Raw genomic sequence first — 19206 nt, forward strand, 5'->3', positions numbered from 1 at the left:
CCATCTGCTGTGCCTGCTTGTACGACCTATTTCCTAACTACAGATGGCTAGCATTACCTGTTCTAAACATCTGGCATTACCTGCCTGCTTAGTCACCTTCCCTCTGGCTTCAAACAGCTGGAGAACTCCACCCCCATCCACCTCCGATCCATCTGGGATCCCTCCCCCCTTTTGGGGAAGGATCCGGAGGTACCAGATCTACAAGTTCTGACGTCTTTAAAAGGACAAGCTTGGGAAATAAGGCGCACTTGAGAGCTGTGACGTTCATCTTGACTCTCGTGGAAGTCCGACAGCCAATCCCATTTTGGCCTCCAACTGGGCACCATGAAGGCCTGTGTCCCCCTGATATTGGCCATGCTGTGCGGCCTGGCCTGGGCAGGTAAGTCATTATCTGGTGAAGGCAGAAGAAGTCCTGCAGAAAGAAGCAGAGATTTGGGGAACTTGGTAGAGGGTGAGAGTAGTGGGACAAGGGAGGATCAGCTCTGTCCTAAATTCACAGAGCACCTTAGACCGGTCCTGGTCTGAGGTGCAGGAGTTGCCTCTGGAGTGGAGTGGACTGTGTGAAGGGAGTTTCAGGGCTGATGGACTTAATGTCCTGGGAGACATTTCTTGACAGCTTGGAAGACCAGCCCCAAATATCCCTTAGTCCAACCTGACTTTTGAGCTCATCAAAGTTTTGTTTTTCGTGGTCATTGTATGGTATAAAGCTGGGGCTGGGGGCTGCTGGGTTGTAGTGGCCTGCTGCCCTTGGTTACTCCCTCCGCTGCCTGGGAACAAATGAGGTTGTCTGGGGTGGGACCTTTCTCTGAGATGGGCAGGCTCAGGGGGAAACTGGAAGGAAGAGCCCCTGACCCGGAGGTGGGCCACGTGCTACCTGGGGCTATGCAACTGGTCAGGGGAATCGGCCTTGCCCCAGTTTTAGAGGAATTAACACAGAGAGAAGGGTCCTGGCCCACAGCTACTAGCGGTGCCGGGGATGGGATGGGACCAGCAGAGGAACAGGAGCCCTTTCCTGTTTAGTAGCTATGCAAAATGCTGGGGCCCTGTGTTAATTGTGGCTAATGAGTGAGTGAAACCCGTGCCAAGGGAGGGAGCTGAGCGGAGGTGTGTGGGGAGAATCCTCGTCTGCCTAGAGGAGACAGAATCAGCGCTTGATACCCATCCCACCCAACCCAGGTGGTTCCTGTATAGGACGGTTGTAAGGACTAAGTAAGATAATGTATTAAAAGCACTCTAGCCGAAACCGGTTTGGCTCAGTGGATAGAGCGTCGGCCTGCGGACTGAAAGGTCCCAGGTTCGATTCCGGTCGGGGGCATGTACCTGGGTTGCCGGCATATCCCCAGTAGGGGGTGTGCAGGAGGCAGCTGATCGATGTTTCTCTCTCATCGATGTTTCTAACTCTCTATCTCTCTCCCTTCCTCTCTGTAAAAAATCAATAAAATATATTAAAAAAAAAAAAAGCACTCTATATGGGGTGAGATCTTAATGAATTGGGGCTTTGACTATCACTATAATATTCCTGTGAGAAGCTTACTCTTGGAGTCCTTTCCAAGTAGGTTGTGGATAAGGGGGCCCCTGGCAGGATTCCTAAGGAAACTGTTCCCAGGCATCCAACCCTGGATGGGATCATGTACCTCCACCCGGCGCTCATTGCAGAGCAGCCGGGAATCAGCTCTGACTGGGCCCTGCATGGCAGAGAGCCAGTGGTAGAGAGTGAGGGAGGACAGGAAAACCTCTAGCTTAGTGTGAAGGAGTGACCGCAGGCTTGGTACATCTCAGGAGGGGACAGCAACTCAAGACTTTTGGTCTCTGCCCTAGCTGGTTTGGCTCAGCAGATAGAGTGTCGGCCTATGTACTGAAGAGTCCCAGGTTCGATTCCGGCCAAGGGCACGTGCCCGGGTTGTGGCTCCATCCCCTCACCCTCAGTAGGGGGCATGCAGGAGGCAGCCAATCAATGATTCTCTCTCATTGATGTTTCTATCCCTCTCTCTTCCTCTCTGAAATCAATAAAAATCTAATAAAAAAAGACTTTTGGTCTCTGGTGAGGGTGGGGGCACATCCTTGAGGGTAGAGGCAACAGTGGTTTCGGACATGCAGGTGGAGCCCTGGCCTCTGAGGGTGGTGATCTAACCGGCTGTGGGATTACTGGGAAAGTGAGGGTTGAGTGGCTGATGCCGCCTTCTTTCCTAAGGTGGGAGGGAAGAGGCTCTGCTCTTGTCTATCCTATTTCAACATCTCACAACTTTGATGCATGAATATGAATCATATTGGGGAGCCTTTGGCTGAAATAGGAAGCTGGTCCTGGAAATGAATTTTCTTAGTTGACTAGGTCTCCATGGAAACAGCATCTGAGCCCCTGTAGAGGTAGAGATGTAGGTTGCCCCAACCATCAGAGGGGCTCAGCACTGGCATATGGGGATGCCCAGGCTCTCTTGGGCAGAATGGATCGGGAGTGAGGATCCATTCTAGCATATTGACATCTTGGAGGGTGCAGAGAAATTTAGTATTTCATTGGGAGTGGGGGGGTGGTCATGGCTAAGCTCTTCATGGGGAATGGAGGAAGAATCTGAGTCTGAGAAGAAAAGCCAAAATGAAGAAAGGCAGAGTCAGAGAAGGGGCAGAGGGATGAGGGCAGCTGGTGGCTGGAGCAGGGATTCGGGTGCCTGGCTGGTGAGCAAGGCACACACAGCACTGGTGTAAACAGTAGGCGTGGTGGGGGGGGGGGCACTGGTGTGAGGAGTCAGGGTGAGTGTCCTCAGAGCAGCACAGCAGGAAAAGTCCCTTTGAGGAACAGCTCCTCCCACCCCTCCCCTCCACCCTCAAATCCCAAGGTTATTTTAAAGCAGTGGTTCTCAACCTTCCTAATGCCGCAACCCTTTAATACAGTTCCTCATGTTGTGGTGACCCCCAATTTCATTGTTACAAATTGAACATAATTAAAGCATAGTGATTAATCACAAAAACAATATGTTATTATATATGTGTTTTCCGATGGTCTTAGGCGACCCCTGTGAAAGGGTCGTTCGACCCCCAAAGGGGTCGCGACCCACAGGTTGAGAACCGCTGTTTTAAAGCCTAAGTTTACAGGGAAGCGCGGAGGATCCTGGGCCAGGCTTCTTGCTGGGGACATAGTTCTTGAACGGAGATGAAGAAGTCCACTCAGCTGGGGCCGGAGGTGGGGGTGTTCTCCTGACACCACAGAGCTGCCTATTCACTCGCAACCCGTCTCAACGGGTGCCAGCTGCTGGAATGAAGCGAATTCTTTCCTCGGACTCTGCTGACCTGGCCCATTAGAGACGCTGCCCTGTTTTGTCTGAATTCTCTCCTTCGGATTCTGGGTGTACTGCCAGGCCGACCGGGCACCGACCGGGCAGGCAGCTGACCGAGCCTTCCTCCTGGGCTGAACACTTCTCCTGAAGGTCTTCCCATTCAGGCTCTAAGGGAGCATCATTTAAGATTCAAGAGGAGTCCCCTTGGGCCTGAAGAGACAGGGGCCTTGGGCCTGCTCTTTCTTAGGGACAATTCCCTGGATCAGAGGCCTACCTTCCTGCCACCCTGGAGGCCTTGCACATAAGGTGACGTTGCCTCAGACCCTGGGTAACCTTGACCTGACACTTCTTTGATGTAAGGAAAACAGGCTTATAGTGGGGATGTCAGCTAGGAGCCTGTCAGCAACATTCGTCATGGACACCCCAGCCCAAGGGAAGGCCTCGCTGAAACCCAAGGAGGGATTAGCCGGACAGGCATGTCGGCGGGGGGTGGGGGTGGGGGGGGAGACTGCTCCAGCCAGCCTGAATTCCTGTCGCCTTGAAGACCGAGCATAAAATTTTGCCACTGTTTATCTCACAAACACTTGCATAGTGCTAATCTGTCATGCACTATCCTAAGTGCTTTACAAATACTAGCCCATTTAATTCTTATAAATATTCTATGAGATGGGCTCATTATCACACTTCTACAGATAAGGAAACCGAGGCACAGAAGGTCAAATAACCTGCCCACGATTGCATAGCCAGAAAGCAGCAGAACCAGAATTCCAGCCCCAAGCAGTTTGGTGCCAGACTCCAGGTTCTTCACCTCCCTGCTGTGTCACCATCATTAGCACAGCATAACCCCTCATCCCAGAATCCAAAGCAGTAACTTAGCCCATATCCTAATATTCATCTCTGCCCTAAACCCAGGCTAAATTGAGGTGCTCTATCTGCATGGAATCATAATTAAAACCAAAATCCCAAATCTAGTCTAAGGCAAAACTGGGCTAATTTCTTCTCTCCCAGTCCTGACACATTCCACAACCCTGAATGTGGTCTTAAAGCTATCCCCAATGCTTTACCCAAACATGAATACAAAATTGTTTTTTTATCAATAAGTTTAACTCAAGCCCAAATCCTAACTGCAGCACTTAATCTAAACCTAACTAACCCCCACCCCGGCCCAAATTAGGTTTCAGTTTCCTCATTCACACAAATTCCGGCACCGCCAGTAACTCTGACTCTGATCTTGACATTCTCCAACCCACAGCCTGACCCTAACCCCAGCACTCGCTGAATCCAAACCCCAGGAACCTCAAGTGGAAAGAAAGGCTCTGTTATCACCCTCAAAGCCCAGAGTGGAGGGAAGGGCCCCACAACCAGCTTCACCCCGGCTTGCACCCTCCACTGTCTTTGCTGTGGCGGGCGTGGTGGGGCTTGTTTTCTTAGGAGTGGTGGTGGGTTTGTACCGTTTCTTTTAAAATTTCTTGTCCGTATGCCCCTGTGACCAAAAGCTTGTTTCTGCAAGCCCTTTGGCTGGAGTAAGGGATGTGGTCTGTGGTTACATAACAGCGTATTCCAAAGGCCAATTCTCACCCACACCCGCCTCATTCCCCACCCTGAGATAAACGAATCTGAGTGCATTCCAAAGATTCAAGAAACAGAAAGACATGACTGTGGGGCGAATAGGATGCAGAAAAGACCAGATGAAGGGGAGGAAAGAACAAAGAAGCAGAAAACATAAAAGGGACAGGATGAGAGGAAGGGGATGAGTCAGGGGGGAGGGGGCAGGGGGGATCCCTTTCATCTACAGGACAGGTGAATAGTGGCCTCTGGGCCTCACCCAGCCCATAGTCCTCTCTACTGGGTCTGCCTGAGTATTTTAAAAATTGTAAAATTTCACATAAAAATGAAGGCTTCTCTTGAAGAACTAGACTAGGCTGTGGCAGCACTGAGCCTGTATCCCAACATGGCAGCATGTGGCCAGAGCTGCCGGTGGCTGCCGGTTTCAGGCTGGGCATTCGTCCCAAATTTGTCACAGTCCCACCTCTTCCTGCTGCCTTCCTGCTTCTTCACTCATTTATGTCACAGGCCTGGCCCCACAGGCATTTGAGTGTGTGATCCTGGTCTATACTTTGAGGTGGCTGAGTGGCAGTGGGTGCTGGGCATTGTGCATTTGGGGCTGTGGCAGTACTTCTCCTTGCAGACAGCAATGACCTTCCTGGCCAGGTGGGATCCCAGCCCTTGTCTGTGAACCCTCCAGCGTGGGGGACCTTGATGAGGAGAACAGGGTCCTCACAGGGCTGAGTTTGTGACCCTTACCTCCCATAGGAAAAATGGAGTCATGCGCATCGCGCTGTAATGAGAAATTTAACCGCGATGCTGCCTGCCAGTGTGACCGCCAGTGTCCCTGGTACTGGGACTGCTGTGACGACTACCAGCACCTGTGTACTGGTGAGGCTCCTTGGGGTGAAGGGTCTGGAAAGCACAGTGGGCTGAGCCACGTCCATGCCAAGCTTGCCCCAGGGGCTGCTGGCTTAGATGGCCAGCAGTCTAGAACGGGATTCAGGACCGACGCCGGCGCTCAGGGGGCCTGGGATGAGGATATTGGGCATGCAGCCGGGATCAGCAATTTAGATGCCACTTGTCCCGGGTATTCTAAGATGTCCCCAGGGTAAAACCCCAACTTAGAACAAAACAGATGTCATTTGCCTGCACTATCTGTCTGAACTATCAGGATTAATGATATCTTGAAAGTTTAAGTAATCCCCCCAAAAGCAACATGATAAACATTTTATTTTATTATGTATTCCAATACCAACTGTTGCTCAACACTTTAAATAGCAAAAGTATAAAAAAATGGCAGCATCCTTTTCCAACGTGCATGCCCCCAGGAGACACAGTGACTGTCATAGTTCACGCCACTCTTCCTGTAGTGAGTAGGCCGAGGGTTGGCCACAACATCGCCAACCCTCCTTCCCAGTCCAGCGATTAAATGGGGCACGCACTGCCCTCAAGAGCCAGTCGTTCTTCTGTTACTTCAATGGCACAGTCTTAAGTGAGTCATTAAAAAACCCTCTTTGAATAACCACCTGGTTTGCATGCTGCCGATGTTTCAGACTTTCAGGTAAATGATCGTCTGCTTTAGGACACAACGCCTTGCTAAGTCCACTGCCAAACCACGTGTCCTGACTCCCAATTTGGAAAACACGGTACCTAGAGCCGTGGTAGATCATGGCCCGCAAGATCACTGCATAAGGTTGTGCGCATTGTGCACTGTATGAGGGCACCTGGTGAGAGGGCAACTCAGACCAAAATTGAATCTGTATCTTTCTTGCCAAGCCATGTGCCTTGGAGTAGATCTGTGCCTGCTGAAAGAAAGCAGTGACTTCTAATTTGCCCAAAGGTGGTGTCTGCTGACCCAGTTCTGTGCCCACAGAGCTGCTTTCGCCCAAAGGGGACTTTCTTCAATTTACACAAACACACCACACATACTCTCAGGAATTCTGCTGATCAGGCACAGACAGGCCCAGCGCTCACTGTCAGAATCTGAGCCGCCATTTCTGCTGCTTCTGTGCCCCACTCAGCAGACCCAGGAAGGCTAGTTCACCCTAGACCAGTGGTCGGCTCGCGAGCCACGTGCGGCTCTTTGTCCCCTTGAGTGTGGCTCTTCCAGAAAATACTGACTTCTGCGCATGGGCCACGAAGTTTCAATCGCACTGTACATACACGCCCACACGTGGTATTTTGTGGAAGAACCACACTCAAGGGGCCAAAGAACCGCAGTTTGCCGACCACTGCCCTAGGCCATCAGACTCGCATTTCTAGATAGAGGCAACACTCAGCCCAGGAGCCATTTAATCTCTATCTGTCTGATGTGCAACTCAAATATTACAAGTGATGGTTGAGACCCTAGATCAGCTCACAAAAGTCTGTTGGCATAAAACGTAACTGAGTTTAGAACCCTGTGAATCATCAGCACTCAGAACACAGCCTGGCTCAGGGTACGTGCTCAGAAGGTTCCTGGTGACTGAATGGATGGATAACCTGACGGGTGGTTCGGATGGTAATCACACAGTGTTGTCCAGTGAACTCACTCATGGATTCCCAGTCACTTTGTAAGAGCGTTGTTTCTTTGGGGGAAATTATTCCGCCGTGTGATGAGCAAGGAGCTCAGAGTCCCGGGAACATTCCTCCTCTTCCTCCCCACCCCAGCTCACCCGTCTCAGCCCAGGGCAGAGGCTGCAGTCACGCAACTTCCAAGCCGAAGGAATGGATCAGCAATAGGAATGGGCTTTTCTGAACACACTCAGCCTTGGTGGCCATTGTCAAGTGTTGCAAAGAAAGAAGGGAAGCTGGTTTCTCAGGAAGCAGTCCTTTTCCTGGAGGCCCTGGGAGGAGCTCACGCTTGGCTCCGATGGGGAGGTAGGATAGGTCTGGCATGTTCCTAAGTAAGGGCCTTGTCATTTGGAGAATGTCAAGCCTGCCCACCTATCAACTTTCATTAAAGCAAAGTCATAACCAAATCAGAGTTTTCAATCCAGAAGGGACCACCTCCTGCCTCCCCTCCCCTGTGTATAGATGAGCACACTGAGTACCAGAAGGTAAAGTGGTGAGGAGGGCTGTCACCTGGGGAGATCCTTTTCAACAATCAGTCTCCTTCTGTCTTCCATTTCTCCTCCTTCACTTGATATGGTTCATTGCTCCCTAGCCCCGTTTCATACTTTCTTCTACTGTCCATGCTTGTCCCCGAGATAAAGGGGGTGGGGGGGAGATGGCTGGTGACTTTACTTCTCTGTTTCAGTTGAAGAAGACCCCAGAGAGCCAGAGCCGTTCCTGGAGCTGGAGGAAGAGATGGAGGAAGAGATGGAGGAGGCCCCGGCTAGCAGTGAGTCTGCCTCCCCAAGGGGACCTTCAGGATAAAGAAGAAGGGACATGAGAGGGTGACAGGGGAGGGGCAGCCATATTAGCGGCAACAGGCCGAGGCCTAAGTCAGACAGACCCCAATCCAGCACCTGGAGGTGGTAAGAGGTGCTCGCTGGACTCGGGATCTGGGCAGGAAGAAGCCTGAGCCCTCAGCAGCCTGGGGGGTGGGGACCCTGGCAGGAAAGAGGGCCCGAAGCCATGGAGAGGCCGGAGAGGGAAGTGGAAGAGATTTTATTTTTAGAGTGGGAAGATTATAAAAACACAGGCTAGAAAGGAGAGTTGGGCATCAGAAAGGACTTCCTGACTGTGAAGGGTGTGGACCAATGAAGCTTGTTTGTTTCCCTTCCCCCGGGATCTTCATAATACAGTCAGGAGAGCAAACAAAGCCAAGTGTGGGGAGCTAGCCGTGACCCAGCGACCTCTAGAGGTCCTCGGGCACACACCTCCCTCTGTTCTCTCAGACCTGTACTCAGCGCCCGATTCCTGCCGGGGCCGCTGCCATGAGTCCTTCGACAGACACCACCCATGCCACTGCAATGCCCGCTGCCCAGAGTTTGGGAACTGCTGCGAGGATTTTGAGAGCCAGTGCGGCCACGGTGAGTCTCCTGCTCCCGTTAGCCTGGCCCCGGGGACAGAGGGGCTCCCTGGAGCAATAGTCCTCCCAGTGGGTCATCATCTGGGAATGTATTAGAAACGCTTCACCCTGGACCTACTGAATCAGAGCCTCTGGGGTGGTGGGGCCCACGAACCTGTGTTAACAAGCCCTCCGGGTGATTCTGATGCACGTCCACGTTTGGGAACCTTCCTAGAGGAAGGGGCCAGTGTGGACATTCTCTGGACACTCTGTGGGCAAGGCCAGGTGCTGATGTTAAGGATCCTTAAGGCTCGAGGCTCCTGTCTTCTGGCCACTAGGGGGGCCTGACTGCAGCCCCTCTCCCTTGCTGCCAGCTTCTGGAAGGTGCCTGAAGGGATGCATTCAGACAGTTGCCTCCCTCTGGCCACCCTCTGGCTCTGAGACACCCTTCCCCCAATTCCTCCCAGAGGGCTTCTCCCACAGCAGTGACGCCATAACCACGGAGGAGCTGAAGGCCATCTCTGAGAAGATCTACAGGGCGGACACCAACAAAGCACAGAAGGAAGACATCATCCTCAACAGCCAAAATGCCATCTCGCCCTCTGAGACCAGAGACCAAGTGGACCACTGCCCGGAGCCGTGCGTTCCCGTCATTCCCCTCCTGCAAAGTCTCTCCCCCAAGCTTGCTTCTTTTGATGCCTCAGCTCTTTTATCCTCCAGGCAGGAGGATCAAAGGGAGAGCAAATAAATAGGTCTCCAGAGGCAGACCAAGCTACCTTGAGGGACTGTGGGCTTCCAGCGGGGAGGGTTTCTGTGACTGGCCAGGCTGAGAACGTACCCAACCTTCCAGGAGCTGAAGTGTAAGGACAGAGTGACCTCATGCAGGCCCTCAAGAGCATCTGAGGTCCCCCCTCTGCTCCTGAACCCAACCCTCCCAGGCCTGCCCTGGCCCACCTAGCAGTCCTGGAGGGGTTTCTGCTCCCCCTTCAGGCCTCTTACTGGGCCACCTTCCACCTCCCTAGGCTCTTCACATATGTCAACGAAAAACTGTTCTCCAAGCCGACCTACGCAGCCTTCATCAACCTCCTCAACAACTACCAGCGGGCGACGGGCCAGGGGGAGCACTTCAGCGCCCAGCAGCTGGCTGAGCAGGACACCTTCCTCAGAGAGGTCATGAAAACGGCTGTCATGAAGGAACTCTATAGCTTCCTCCATCATCAGAGTGAGTGAACCTGCCCCTGGCCCCGAGGCAGTGCTGAGGGCTCGGGTCTGTCTACAGGAGAGCCAGGAACCTCTGGGGCCTCCACAGTGGGGAGGGCAAGAACATGGGTGGGGACTACATGGAGGCTGGTGTCCATTTATTATTATTATTATTGTTTTAGTCCTCACCCGAGGATTTCCATTGATTTTTAGACAGAGAGTAGAGGGAGGAAGGGGATGGAGAGAGAGAGAGAGAGAGAGAGAGAGAGAGAGAGAGAGAGAGAGAAACATCAACTGATTGCTTCCCACATTCGCCCTGACGGGGGCTATAGATTGAGCCTGCAACTGAGGTACATGCCCTTGACAGGAAATCAAACCTGATACCCTTTGGTCCAAGGGCCAATGCTCTAACCACTGAGAAAACTGGCCAGGGCTGGGTGTCCATTTTTTAAGGGGGAAGGGAGAGAGAGTCAGAGAGAAGCCCAAAAAGATCATGGACCCAAGCAGGAGCTGAAGAATCTTCTGTCTGGCCTGGAAGTCACCCATCTTTTGATTTACTCTCAGCTGCCTTGTTTACCTCCCACTCACTGCTCCAGTCTCAGGGTTCTCTGCAAGGCTGTGAGCCAGCCCGCTCCACCCAGGGCACGGTCAGCCACCTCAGCTGATCCCAGCTCAGCGCCACTTTCCAGGCCTAGGGCGTCCCTGATTCCACTCCTGCTCCTGCTAAGTCCAGGAAGGAGGTGGGCCCACTCCACTTTTGTTGTTGTTGGGGAAACAGCAACCGAAAATCAACAAAGGTTCAGAAGGGAAGGTTCTACCAGGAAGGGTTCTGATTGGAGTGACTCCAGATAGAAACATTTGAATCAGACCAAAAAAGGTCAGGGCTGGGAACTTCTTGGCACGGGTTGTGTTTGTTAGTGTCCTCCAGATTCCTTTCCTGCAACCCAGGCAGTCGGGCTTTGCCTCAGAGCGGCTCTGTCCAGGTCTTCCCTCCCTGGCCCTGGGATGGCCTCTGATCCGGGCTATCCATTCCGTCCAAGGGCTTCTGCCTTGACTTGGTAACGTGCTTTGTTTTTTAGGTGAAGTCCAAGGCACACTTGTAATCCCGGTGAAGGGGAGGCAATCCTTCAACGCCCCCTGGTGTTCTCTTTGTAGTAAACACTCGAGAGAATCTTGGAGGTCCAGGCTGAGCCCTTCAACTTTTCAAGTGAGATGGAGGCCCAGACAGGCTAGGTGACGTGGCTGAGGCCACAAAGGAAGCTGTGAGCAGAGCCAGGCTGAAACCCCGGGTTCGCGTACCGAGGCCAGGCTGTTGCAGTATTCACCCTGCCTTCATCCCTCTCCCTGTCCAAATTCCACTTGTCTTTAAAGTTCGGGCTCACATCCCACTGCATGTGTGAAGCTGTACTTGCCGCAGCTCCCAGCTAGCTGGCTTTCATCACCTCTTCAGAGCTCAGGGGCTTGGGGTCTGGCCCCAAATAGCCTTGGTCCAGAGAGACTGGATTAGAGTTCGGCTCTGCCACTTACTAGTGGAATGACCTCAGACACGTTATCCTACTTGTCTGAGCCTTATCTGTGAAATGGGGTCTTGGAAGACTTATGCTTGTAAAGCACCCAGTGGAAAGCCTGTCACCAAGAAAGTGGTCACCATTCAGATTGTGTTATTTTGTGCATATTTAGTCTTGTTTTCCAATTGTGTTTTACGTCCTTGAAAGAAGGGACTATGTCTGGTATCACGTTTGCATCCCCCTCACACAATTCTGGGCAGTAAACAGTTGGTATTTGATGGCTCCTTCATTTAGATCCCTAGCTCTGACCTTTTCCTTGGCTCCCAACTGCCTTTTCGACACCCCTACCTGCCTAGCTAATGGCATCTCTTCGGAACTTAGTGTAAAGAGGTTCCTGCCTCTTCCTCAGTTTTCCCCATCTCATAAATGACACTGTCACTCATCCAGTTGCTCAGGTCAGAAGCCCGGGAGTTATATTTGATTTTTCTTTTTACCTCACTGTTCCCCATTTCCACTTCCTACACCAGCAACATCTATTACGTCTATCTTCAAAATCTATCCCTGGCCCTGGCTGGCGTCGCTCAGTTGGTTGGGCATTGTCCCATGCACCGAGAGGTCGCTGGTTCCCAGTCAGGGCACATGTCCAGGTTGAGGGCTCAATCCTCAGTAGGCAGCCAATCAATGGCTGTCTCCCATTGATGTTTCTCCCTCTTTCTCTCTCCGCCTTCCTCTTTCTCTAAAATCAGTAAAAACATATTTATTCTAAAAATCTACCCCTGATCTGCCCACTTCTCACCCCTCCTCCATGGCTTCCACCACAGTCTAAGCCATCACAACTTGTAACCTGAACAAAGCGTTAGCCTCAAAACTGGTCTCTCAATGCTCATATGCCCTGCTGACTCTTTTACACACACAACCAGAGTGATTTAAAAAATGTTTTTTATTGATTTCAGAGAGAGGAAGGGAGAGGGAGAGAGAGAAACATCAACAATGAGAGAGAATCATTGATCTCATTGATCGGCTGCTTCCTACATGCCCCTACTGGGGTTCGAGCTCGTAATCTGGGCATCTGCCCTGATCAGAAATCAAACTGGCAACCCCTAGTGCATGGAATGATGCTCAACCAACTGAGCCACACCAGCTGAGTAAGGAGTGATTTTTTTTTTTTTATCCTTTGTCTCTGATTAGTGCTATCTTCTCAGAGAAGCCTTTCCGATCTTCCTTTTCTAGATGAGCTCCTATCCCCATCATCCCCACCTTCAGTCATCATGGGATAATCTTTATTTCCTTCATAGCACTTATCTGAAACCATACTCTTTACTTATTGTTTATTTGTTTATTATTTGTCTCCTCTACTGGAATGCAAACTGTAAAGACAGTGATCTAGTCCTGTGTTTCCCTGCTGAATCCTTCACCTTTAGATCTGGGCCTCGCACAAAACAGTTGCCCCATAGGTCACTGTTGAATGAACAATTGAATACATTTGTTGGTTGAACCCATGTGTCTCTTGACATGATGGAGCAGGTGGCCCTTCCTTCCTTCCCAGGATCTGGTCCTGCCTTCCCCTCTCTTAAATCCTCTATGTTTCTCTCCCCAGACCGCTACAGCTCTGAACAGGAGTTTGTCAATGACTTGAAGAACATGTGGTTTGGGCTCTATTCAAGAGGCAATGAAGAGGGGGACTCAAGTGGCTTTGAACACGTCTTCTCAGGTGGGATCACTCTGCTTGGAAAGAAAGCGATGGAGAGATAGCTTCCCTCAGGATTGGGCATTGACGAATCCGCAGCTGAACCAGCTAGCAGGGAGGGGCACGCCTACTCCCAGGCCAGGAGGGTGGGGTCTGAGGAGTCACTGTTGAGGAACAGTCAAAGGTCGAAAGAGGACCAGATGCTGGGCTCCCAAGGGGCACATGTAGGAAGGGAGACATGTTGGGGGCCATGGCTGTCTACCTCTGAATGGTCCTCCGCTTCTAGGTCTTGGTCAGCTGCTTCCCAAGAGGGCCTTGGTCTCTCTGCCCATTGCACTGACCCACAAAGCTCCCAGCAAGTCTGGTTTGCTCTTGGAGAAATGTATGTCAGATTGGTTACCAGAGTCAGTCAGGAGGAGGAATTTCCCCAAGGGCTTGAGCTGAAAGGGGGGCCTTCTGGAGGGAAAAGTTAGGAATGCAAGGGACTCTGAGCAGCCTGGGCAAGGGGCTGAGCAGGTGGGAAGTCTGGGAGCCAGAGACTTGAAAAGTGAGACAGCCTTGGCATGGGAGGGCGAGAGGGGCTAGCGGGGAGGCCCCATCACCCACTCTGCACTCTTTATTTTAGGTGAAATAAAAAAAGGCAAGGTCACTGGCTTCCATAACTGGATCCGCTTCTACATGCAAGAGAAGGAGGGCCTGGTTGACTATTACAGTCACATCTATGATGGGCCTGTGAGTACTGAGCGCTGACCGCGGGGACGCCTCGCTAGTAGCCAGACTTTCTTCCCTCATTCTGCATTCTGAGCAGACAGACATGTCTCTCACCCTGACCTTCATTGGCAGGTAATGGGGTTTACGAATTTGACTTCCCCATCTGCTGGACAGTGGGTTTAGCCAGCCAGGACACTGGGATTCCTTTCCAAACCGTGAAGGCTCCCCAACTGCAGGGGCAGAAGGCAGAGGGCACCATCTCTGGATGGGGCTGGGGGCAGGGGAGGGATCTCAGAGGGGAGGACATGACATGCAATTACTTCCTGCCTGAATTTTCTTAGAATGTGGTGTCAGCTGGAAGTTTCATCTGGCTAGTCTAAGCTAAACTTTTTATAAAAATGAAACCTTTAGTGCCTGGTGCCAGAAAATAATTTGGGAGTGATCAACGATCCTTTTCTCCCCGGGTGAGGGCCGTAGGGAACAGATATGTCCCTGTTCCGCAGGCATCGGTCATATGGATGCTGACTCTGGCCTCCCTGGGAGATATGCACAGGAAGCTCCAGACACAGGGTCTGAGAGGGGCTTACACACTGTCGTAGGAGGGACTGTTTATTTAAAGAATCCAGCCTCCCCTGAAAGTTCACACAGACACCTCATGGGCCCTCACCAAATCCTGGCTGGCTGCTGCCGTTTGCTACCACTCAGTCAGCCTCCACTCTGCGGCACTCACACCCGCTCTGTCCGCAGTGGGAGTCTTACCCTGACGTGCTGGCCATGCAGTTCAACTGGGACGGCTACTATAAGGAAGTGGGCTCGGCCTTCATCGGCAGCAGCCCCGAGTTTGAGTTTGCGCTCTACTCCCTGTGCTTCATCGCCAGGCCAGGCAAAACGTAAGTACAGGCCAGCCAGGCCCGGGGGCAGGCTGCCTCAGCCGGGACCGTTGGGCACCTGGATTCTGCCACTCGGTGGCTCAGAGGGTATGGACTGGGCCTCAGGGTTCTCACTTGGGAAATGAATGTATCAGCTTGGTGGCTGCCAAGCTTCGTCTTAGCCGAAGAACTGCCGCCCCTCTTTCCTCCGTGGTCGGCAAACTGCGGCTCGCGAGCCACAGGCGGCTCTTTGGCCCCTTGAGTGTGGCTCTTCCTAAGCCTTAGGAGTACCCTAATTAAGTTAATAACAATGTACCTACCTATATAGTTTAAGTTTAAAAAATTTGGCTTTCAAAAGAAATTTCAATCGTACTATTGGTATTTGGCTCTGTTGACTAATGAGTTTGCCGGCCACTGCGAGTCTAAGTGAAATCTTATGCAGGACCTTAATGTATATAACAGTGAGAAATGGAGTTGCCCTGATGTTCCAAGCCTCTCTGATTGCCCCTGAGGCTGCTTGGGGGAACCCTAGAGCCCCAGGGAGTACTGTTGAAACCACTGGGCCTCATGTGCTCTAACATTTGAGGACTCTGCGTCCTGCTACTTCTGAAACCCTAAGAAGTAGACATTAAGCACACATTTAATTTCTGGGGGTTCAGCTCTAGAATCTAGGATTTTAGAATACTGCTCTGGGAAAGATGAAAAACAGTGTGTGTGTGTTTTTAAGAAGATAGGAAATAGGCATAGATTTTGAAAGGGCTCCATGCACGTGGGGAGCTGGAGGCAGTGGTGAAGTAAGTGGTGGCAGCCTCTTAGAGGTCTTCTAAGATAGTCTGGAGTTCTGCATGAACTGGGCTTGTTCCTTCCTGTCTGCGGACAGGGGTGGAGTGAAGCAGGAACCCAGGATTTGATGATCTTTCTCCACAGGTGCCAGTTAAGCCTGGGTGGCTATCCCTTGGCCATCCAGACCTACACCTGGGACAAGTCCACCTACGGAAATGGCAAGAAGTACATCGCCACAGCCTACGTGGTGTCTTCAACCCGATAGAGCTTGGAGCCAGAAAGGGGCATGAGGGCAGCGAGAGCTTTGGCGGGACGAAGATGCTATCCGCTCTGGGCTGGAGGGGGCATGGAGGAGACTGGGAGGGATTCCCAAATCCAGACATGTCCATATGGGAAAGAGAGAAAAGATACAAATTAGAAAAATGCAGGGGAACAGTCAAGTCTTTGTCCTCCAGCATTTTGCCCCCACACAGAAGGTGGGGCCCTCCATAGCTCGTTGCCCTGACGGAAGTTGGAACTGTGAATAAGTCCTTGACCTCTCCAGGCCTCAGGTTTCCTTTTAATGTCAGGGAGGGGGTTTGCCCCCTCTCCTCTTTTTGGGGTTGGGGTGAGGGCAAACCTGATGAATTATTACTGTGAAAGTGTTATCAATTGTTCTTAGGAAGAACAGCTGACAGAAATTCAAAATTACTATAATGGCTGTTATTGTACACAGCTCTGCAAACAGCAGTTCAGCCCTATGTTGGGGCCTCCAAGAAATCAGGCCATGGCAATCAAGCATGGGTATTTGGTCTTTTCTAGGGTTGCACCCTCTCAGAGCAGGGTCTGGGAGAACTCCAATGCTAGACAGAGAGGATCATGGATTGACACAGTGAGTGGGCCGGCAGGGAGAGGACTTCTCCAGGCCCGGAGGGTTTTGCAGCCAGCTCAGTAACTGCATCAGAATGTTCCTGCTGGTAGCTATTTAGTGCAGTTACAGAGCTGTATTTTGATTCCAAATAACCTGTGAAAGAGTTCCCCCATCGGAGGATTTTGCATCAGAAGAAGAAAGGAGCCTATAGCTTGGTGTCATTAACAATTATTGTAAGGCTTAAGCAGCAACAAACTCTAGAAGGGAAGACCAGGGAGCCTGCATTTCAACCTCAATTATGCATTTCTCCCCTAACGCCACTGAGTACCAGATGCTGTTCCACAGAGCCAGGCTTGAACGACAGTTTAGAGGGTTTGAGTCTCCAATTAAAGTCATTTAAGAAAATTTGAAATGTGTCTCTTCTTGTAACTGGCCTTACTCAAATGTCTGTCTCCCTGCTTCTGCCCGGAACAGAGCTGGGAGTGGTACTTCTGCTTTCAGTGTTTCTTCAGGATGGCTTGGAGAACTGGTATCTCTGAAGTCCCCGAGTACTCACCAAGTCCCTCTAGCCTAGATGGGGAGAAAATTCTTCCCGGTGGACTTGTAATGTGAAGAATGGGAGGAGTGTACTTCGGCTTCTGGTTCCACATACAGGAGCTTGGAAGTTGCCACTCCACCCTAACAACAAGTGAAAACGGAACAGACTGAAAAACCAACAACTCTCCTTGGATTCGTAAGAGAATAGAGGACACAGGCAAACCACAGCTCCCAAGATTGGAAAGACAAGAGACCATAGAGAGGGCTCACTGGAAAAGAGATTCTGGAGCAGAAACCAGTGCTGGGGGTTCCGACACAGGCAGGAGAAAAGAAACCATTTTGAAATATTCCCGAGCACGGTCCTTCTTAAAGCCTGCTGTCAGGGGGAACTAGTTAGTCAGAGCCTAACCTGAGAGGGAGGGGGAGCAATAACATTTGTTAAAGCTCTTACCATGTCCCAAGCTGTGCTAGATAGGAGTTTTACATTCATTTTCTCTCTCCACTAAGTATTTTTTATCTTCACTATTTTAATTATACCTGAACAACTGAGATTTAGATTATGCCTCATTTTACAGATTACATTCTCAGTAAGTAGCAGAATCAAGGTTATAAAATTCAACCATTTTCCTCAGGTGATAGTGAGCCTGGATTTCTAGCAGTACTGATTCATTCATCCTTCTTTCAAAGGATACTTAAGGCCTGGGACAGAGGTTACTGGTTGCCCCTCAATATCTGCTCTCCTTCCTTATCTATAGAATTCTTAGTTTTTAGATGAGCACATGACTGCCACGAAATTAAAAATGCTCAAAGTCTCTTGAAGAGAGAAGGCTGCTATTATAGGCATAGTTTTTTGTAGGCCAATGGAACCTCAGAATTAGGTGATGATGGCCACGGAGACCATTGGACTAACTCCTCTCACTTTGATTCTGTACTCACTAAACAACTGTCTGATTATTATTGAGAGAGAAAGAGAATTCACCCAAGGGTCTATGAGGTTTTTCCAGAGCAGCCAGCTGGCTCTTTCCTCTCCCATCTCAATTGACTCTGCCAGAATTAATTTAAAAAATACAGTTACTTTTGTTAAGAACATCTATACATCAATATCTGCTTTAAGTTTTTTACTATTAATTTTTAAAACAAAAAACTCTTAGTTATCCATTCCCTTAACACGAAAACCAAAAAATCATTTCATTAGTAAATATTTTAATGAGATTAATGATTCGACCACTATGATTTTAAAATACAAAGACACCAAACAATTATACAGTGGGAAAGATGTGCTAATAATATGACCTTGTAAGGGAGGGCCCAAGGGAGGTTTTTCATTGACCATTACCTGGCTTAGTGGTTCCCAACCTCAACGGTACAGCTATAGCCTGTGACTTAAAAAAATCATGATGCCCAGATTGCATGAATTAAATAAGGATCTTGCCCTCACTGGTTTGGCTCAGTGGATAGAGCATCAGCCTGCGGACTGAAGGGTCCCAGGTTCAATTCCTGTCAAGGGCATGTACCTTGGTTGCGGTCACAAAAAGAATCTCTGGGTATGGGGCCTGGAAATCAAACATTTTTTCATACTTCCTAGGTAATTCCAAAGTCGAGTCAAGCTTTTGAGAGCCACTGATCTGATTTTTTGGGCTAATGTTTAAGATCATAGAGCTGTTCCAAATGAAAAGTTTTGCTCATTTGTTTGTTTTCGTGGAATTGAAAAATTATTTTTGTTTTACAATTTTTTTGGAGTTGTCATAAAAATAAAAGAGAAATCACTCATATAGGAAGTAGAAGCAAGAATTGTTACAAGCTTCATATTCTTTCTGCTTGGTAAGCCAGGACACATCTAAAGACAGACCTTAGTGCTCACACATGTTACAGAAGGACTCAAAGATAGACCCAGAAGAGGAGTCTACTTGAAAGGTGGATTGAAGAACTGGTTTACCAAATGGTTTACACATATAAGCACTTCAAGGGGTGGGCGGGGGAGGGGGAGAAACCTTGCAAAATTGCCAGAGTTACAAGTTTACCTCGTCTGTTCGCGGTAGAGAAACAGTAACTCTCTCCCATGACTGTCATCCTCACAAAGATACAAGGCTAATATTCGGGACAAAGTTGTTTGAGGGGAGTCCGAGGAAATATGCAAGGCATTACATCTTGGGACACGAGTCAGGATGACCCTGAAGGTTTCGGGTTCCCCCCGTGAAGTTTAGTCACATTGAAGGCGGGCAAACCTTCCCACTTCGCTTTAACACACCTGCCGACTCCCCAGTCAGGTTTTACCTTCTGCGCACGCGCCTGGGGGCGGGGCGGGGCGGG

At 50.4% G+C, this 19206-nt stretch overlaps 1 protein-coding gene across 2 annotated transcripts; it reads left to right on the forward strand.

The window, feature by feature from the left end:
• The first annotated feature begins 228 nt into the window (after positions 1 to 228).
• On the forward strand, positions 229 to 16771 carry ENDOU (endonuclease, poly(U) specific). 2 transcript variants are annotated; one of them, XM_015558604.1, is made up of 10 exons: positions 229 to 379; positions 5583 to 5705; positions 8056 to 8139; positions 8639 to 8773; positions 9219 to 9390; positions 9774 to 9973; positions 13057 to 13170; positions 13772 to 13878; positions 14605 to 14747; positions 15654 to 16771. In XM_015558604.1, the coding sequence occupies exons 1-10, from the start codon at positions 325 to 327 to the stop codon at positions 15772 to 15774; spliced, it is 1254 nt and encodes a 417-aa protein (XP_015414090.1). In that variant the 5' UTR covers positions 229 to 324; the 3' UTR covers positions 15775 to 16771. The 2 variants fall into 2 exon arrangements, with proteins under 2 accessions (XP_015414090.1, XP_015414091.1); XM_015558605.1 differs by lacking the exon at positions 5583 to 5705.
• The last annotated feature ends 2435 nt before the right edge of the window (positions 16772 to 19206 follow it).

The sequence above is a fragment of the Myotis davidii genome, unplaced genomic scaffold (genome assembly GCF_000327345.1).
Source record: "Myotis davidii unplaced genomic scaffold, ASM32734v1 scaffold290, whole genome shotgun sequence".
Taxonomy (NCBI): domain Eukaryota; kingdom Metazoa; phylum Chordata; class Mammalia; order Chiroptera; family Vespertilionidae; genus Myotis; species Myotis davidii.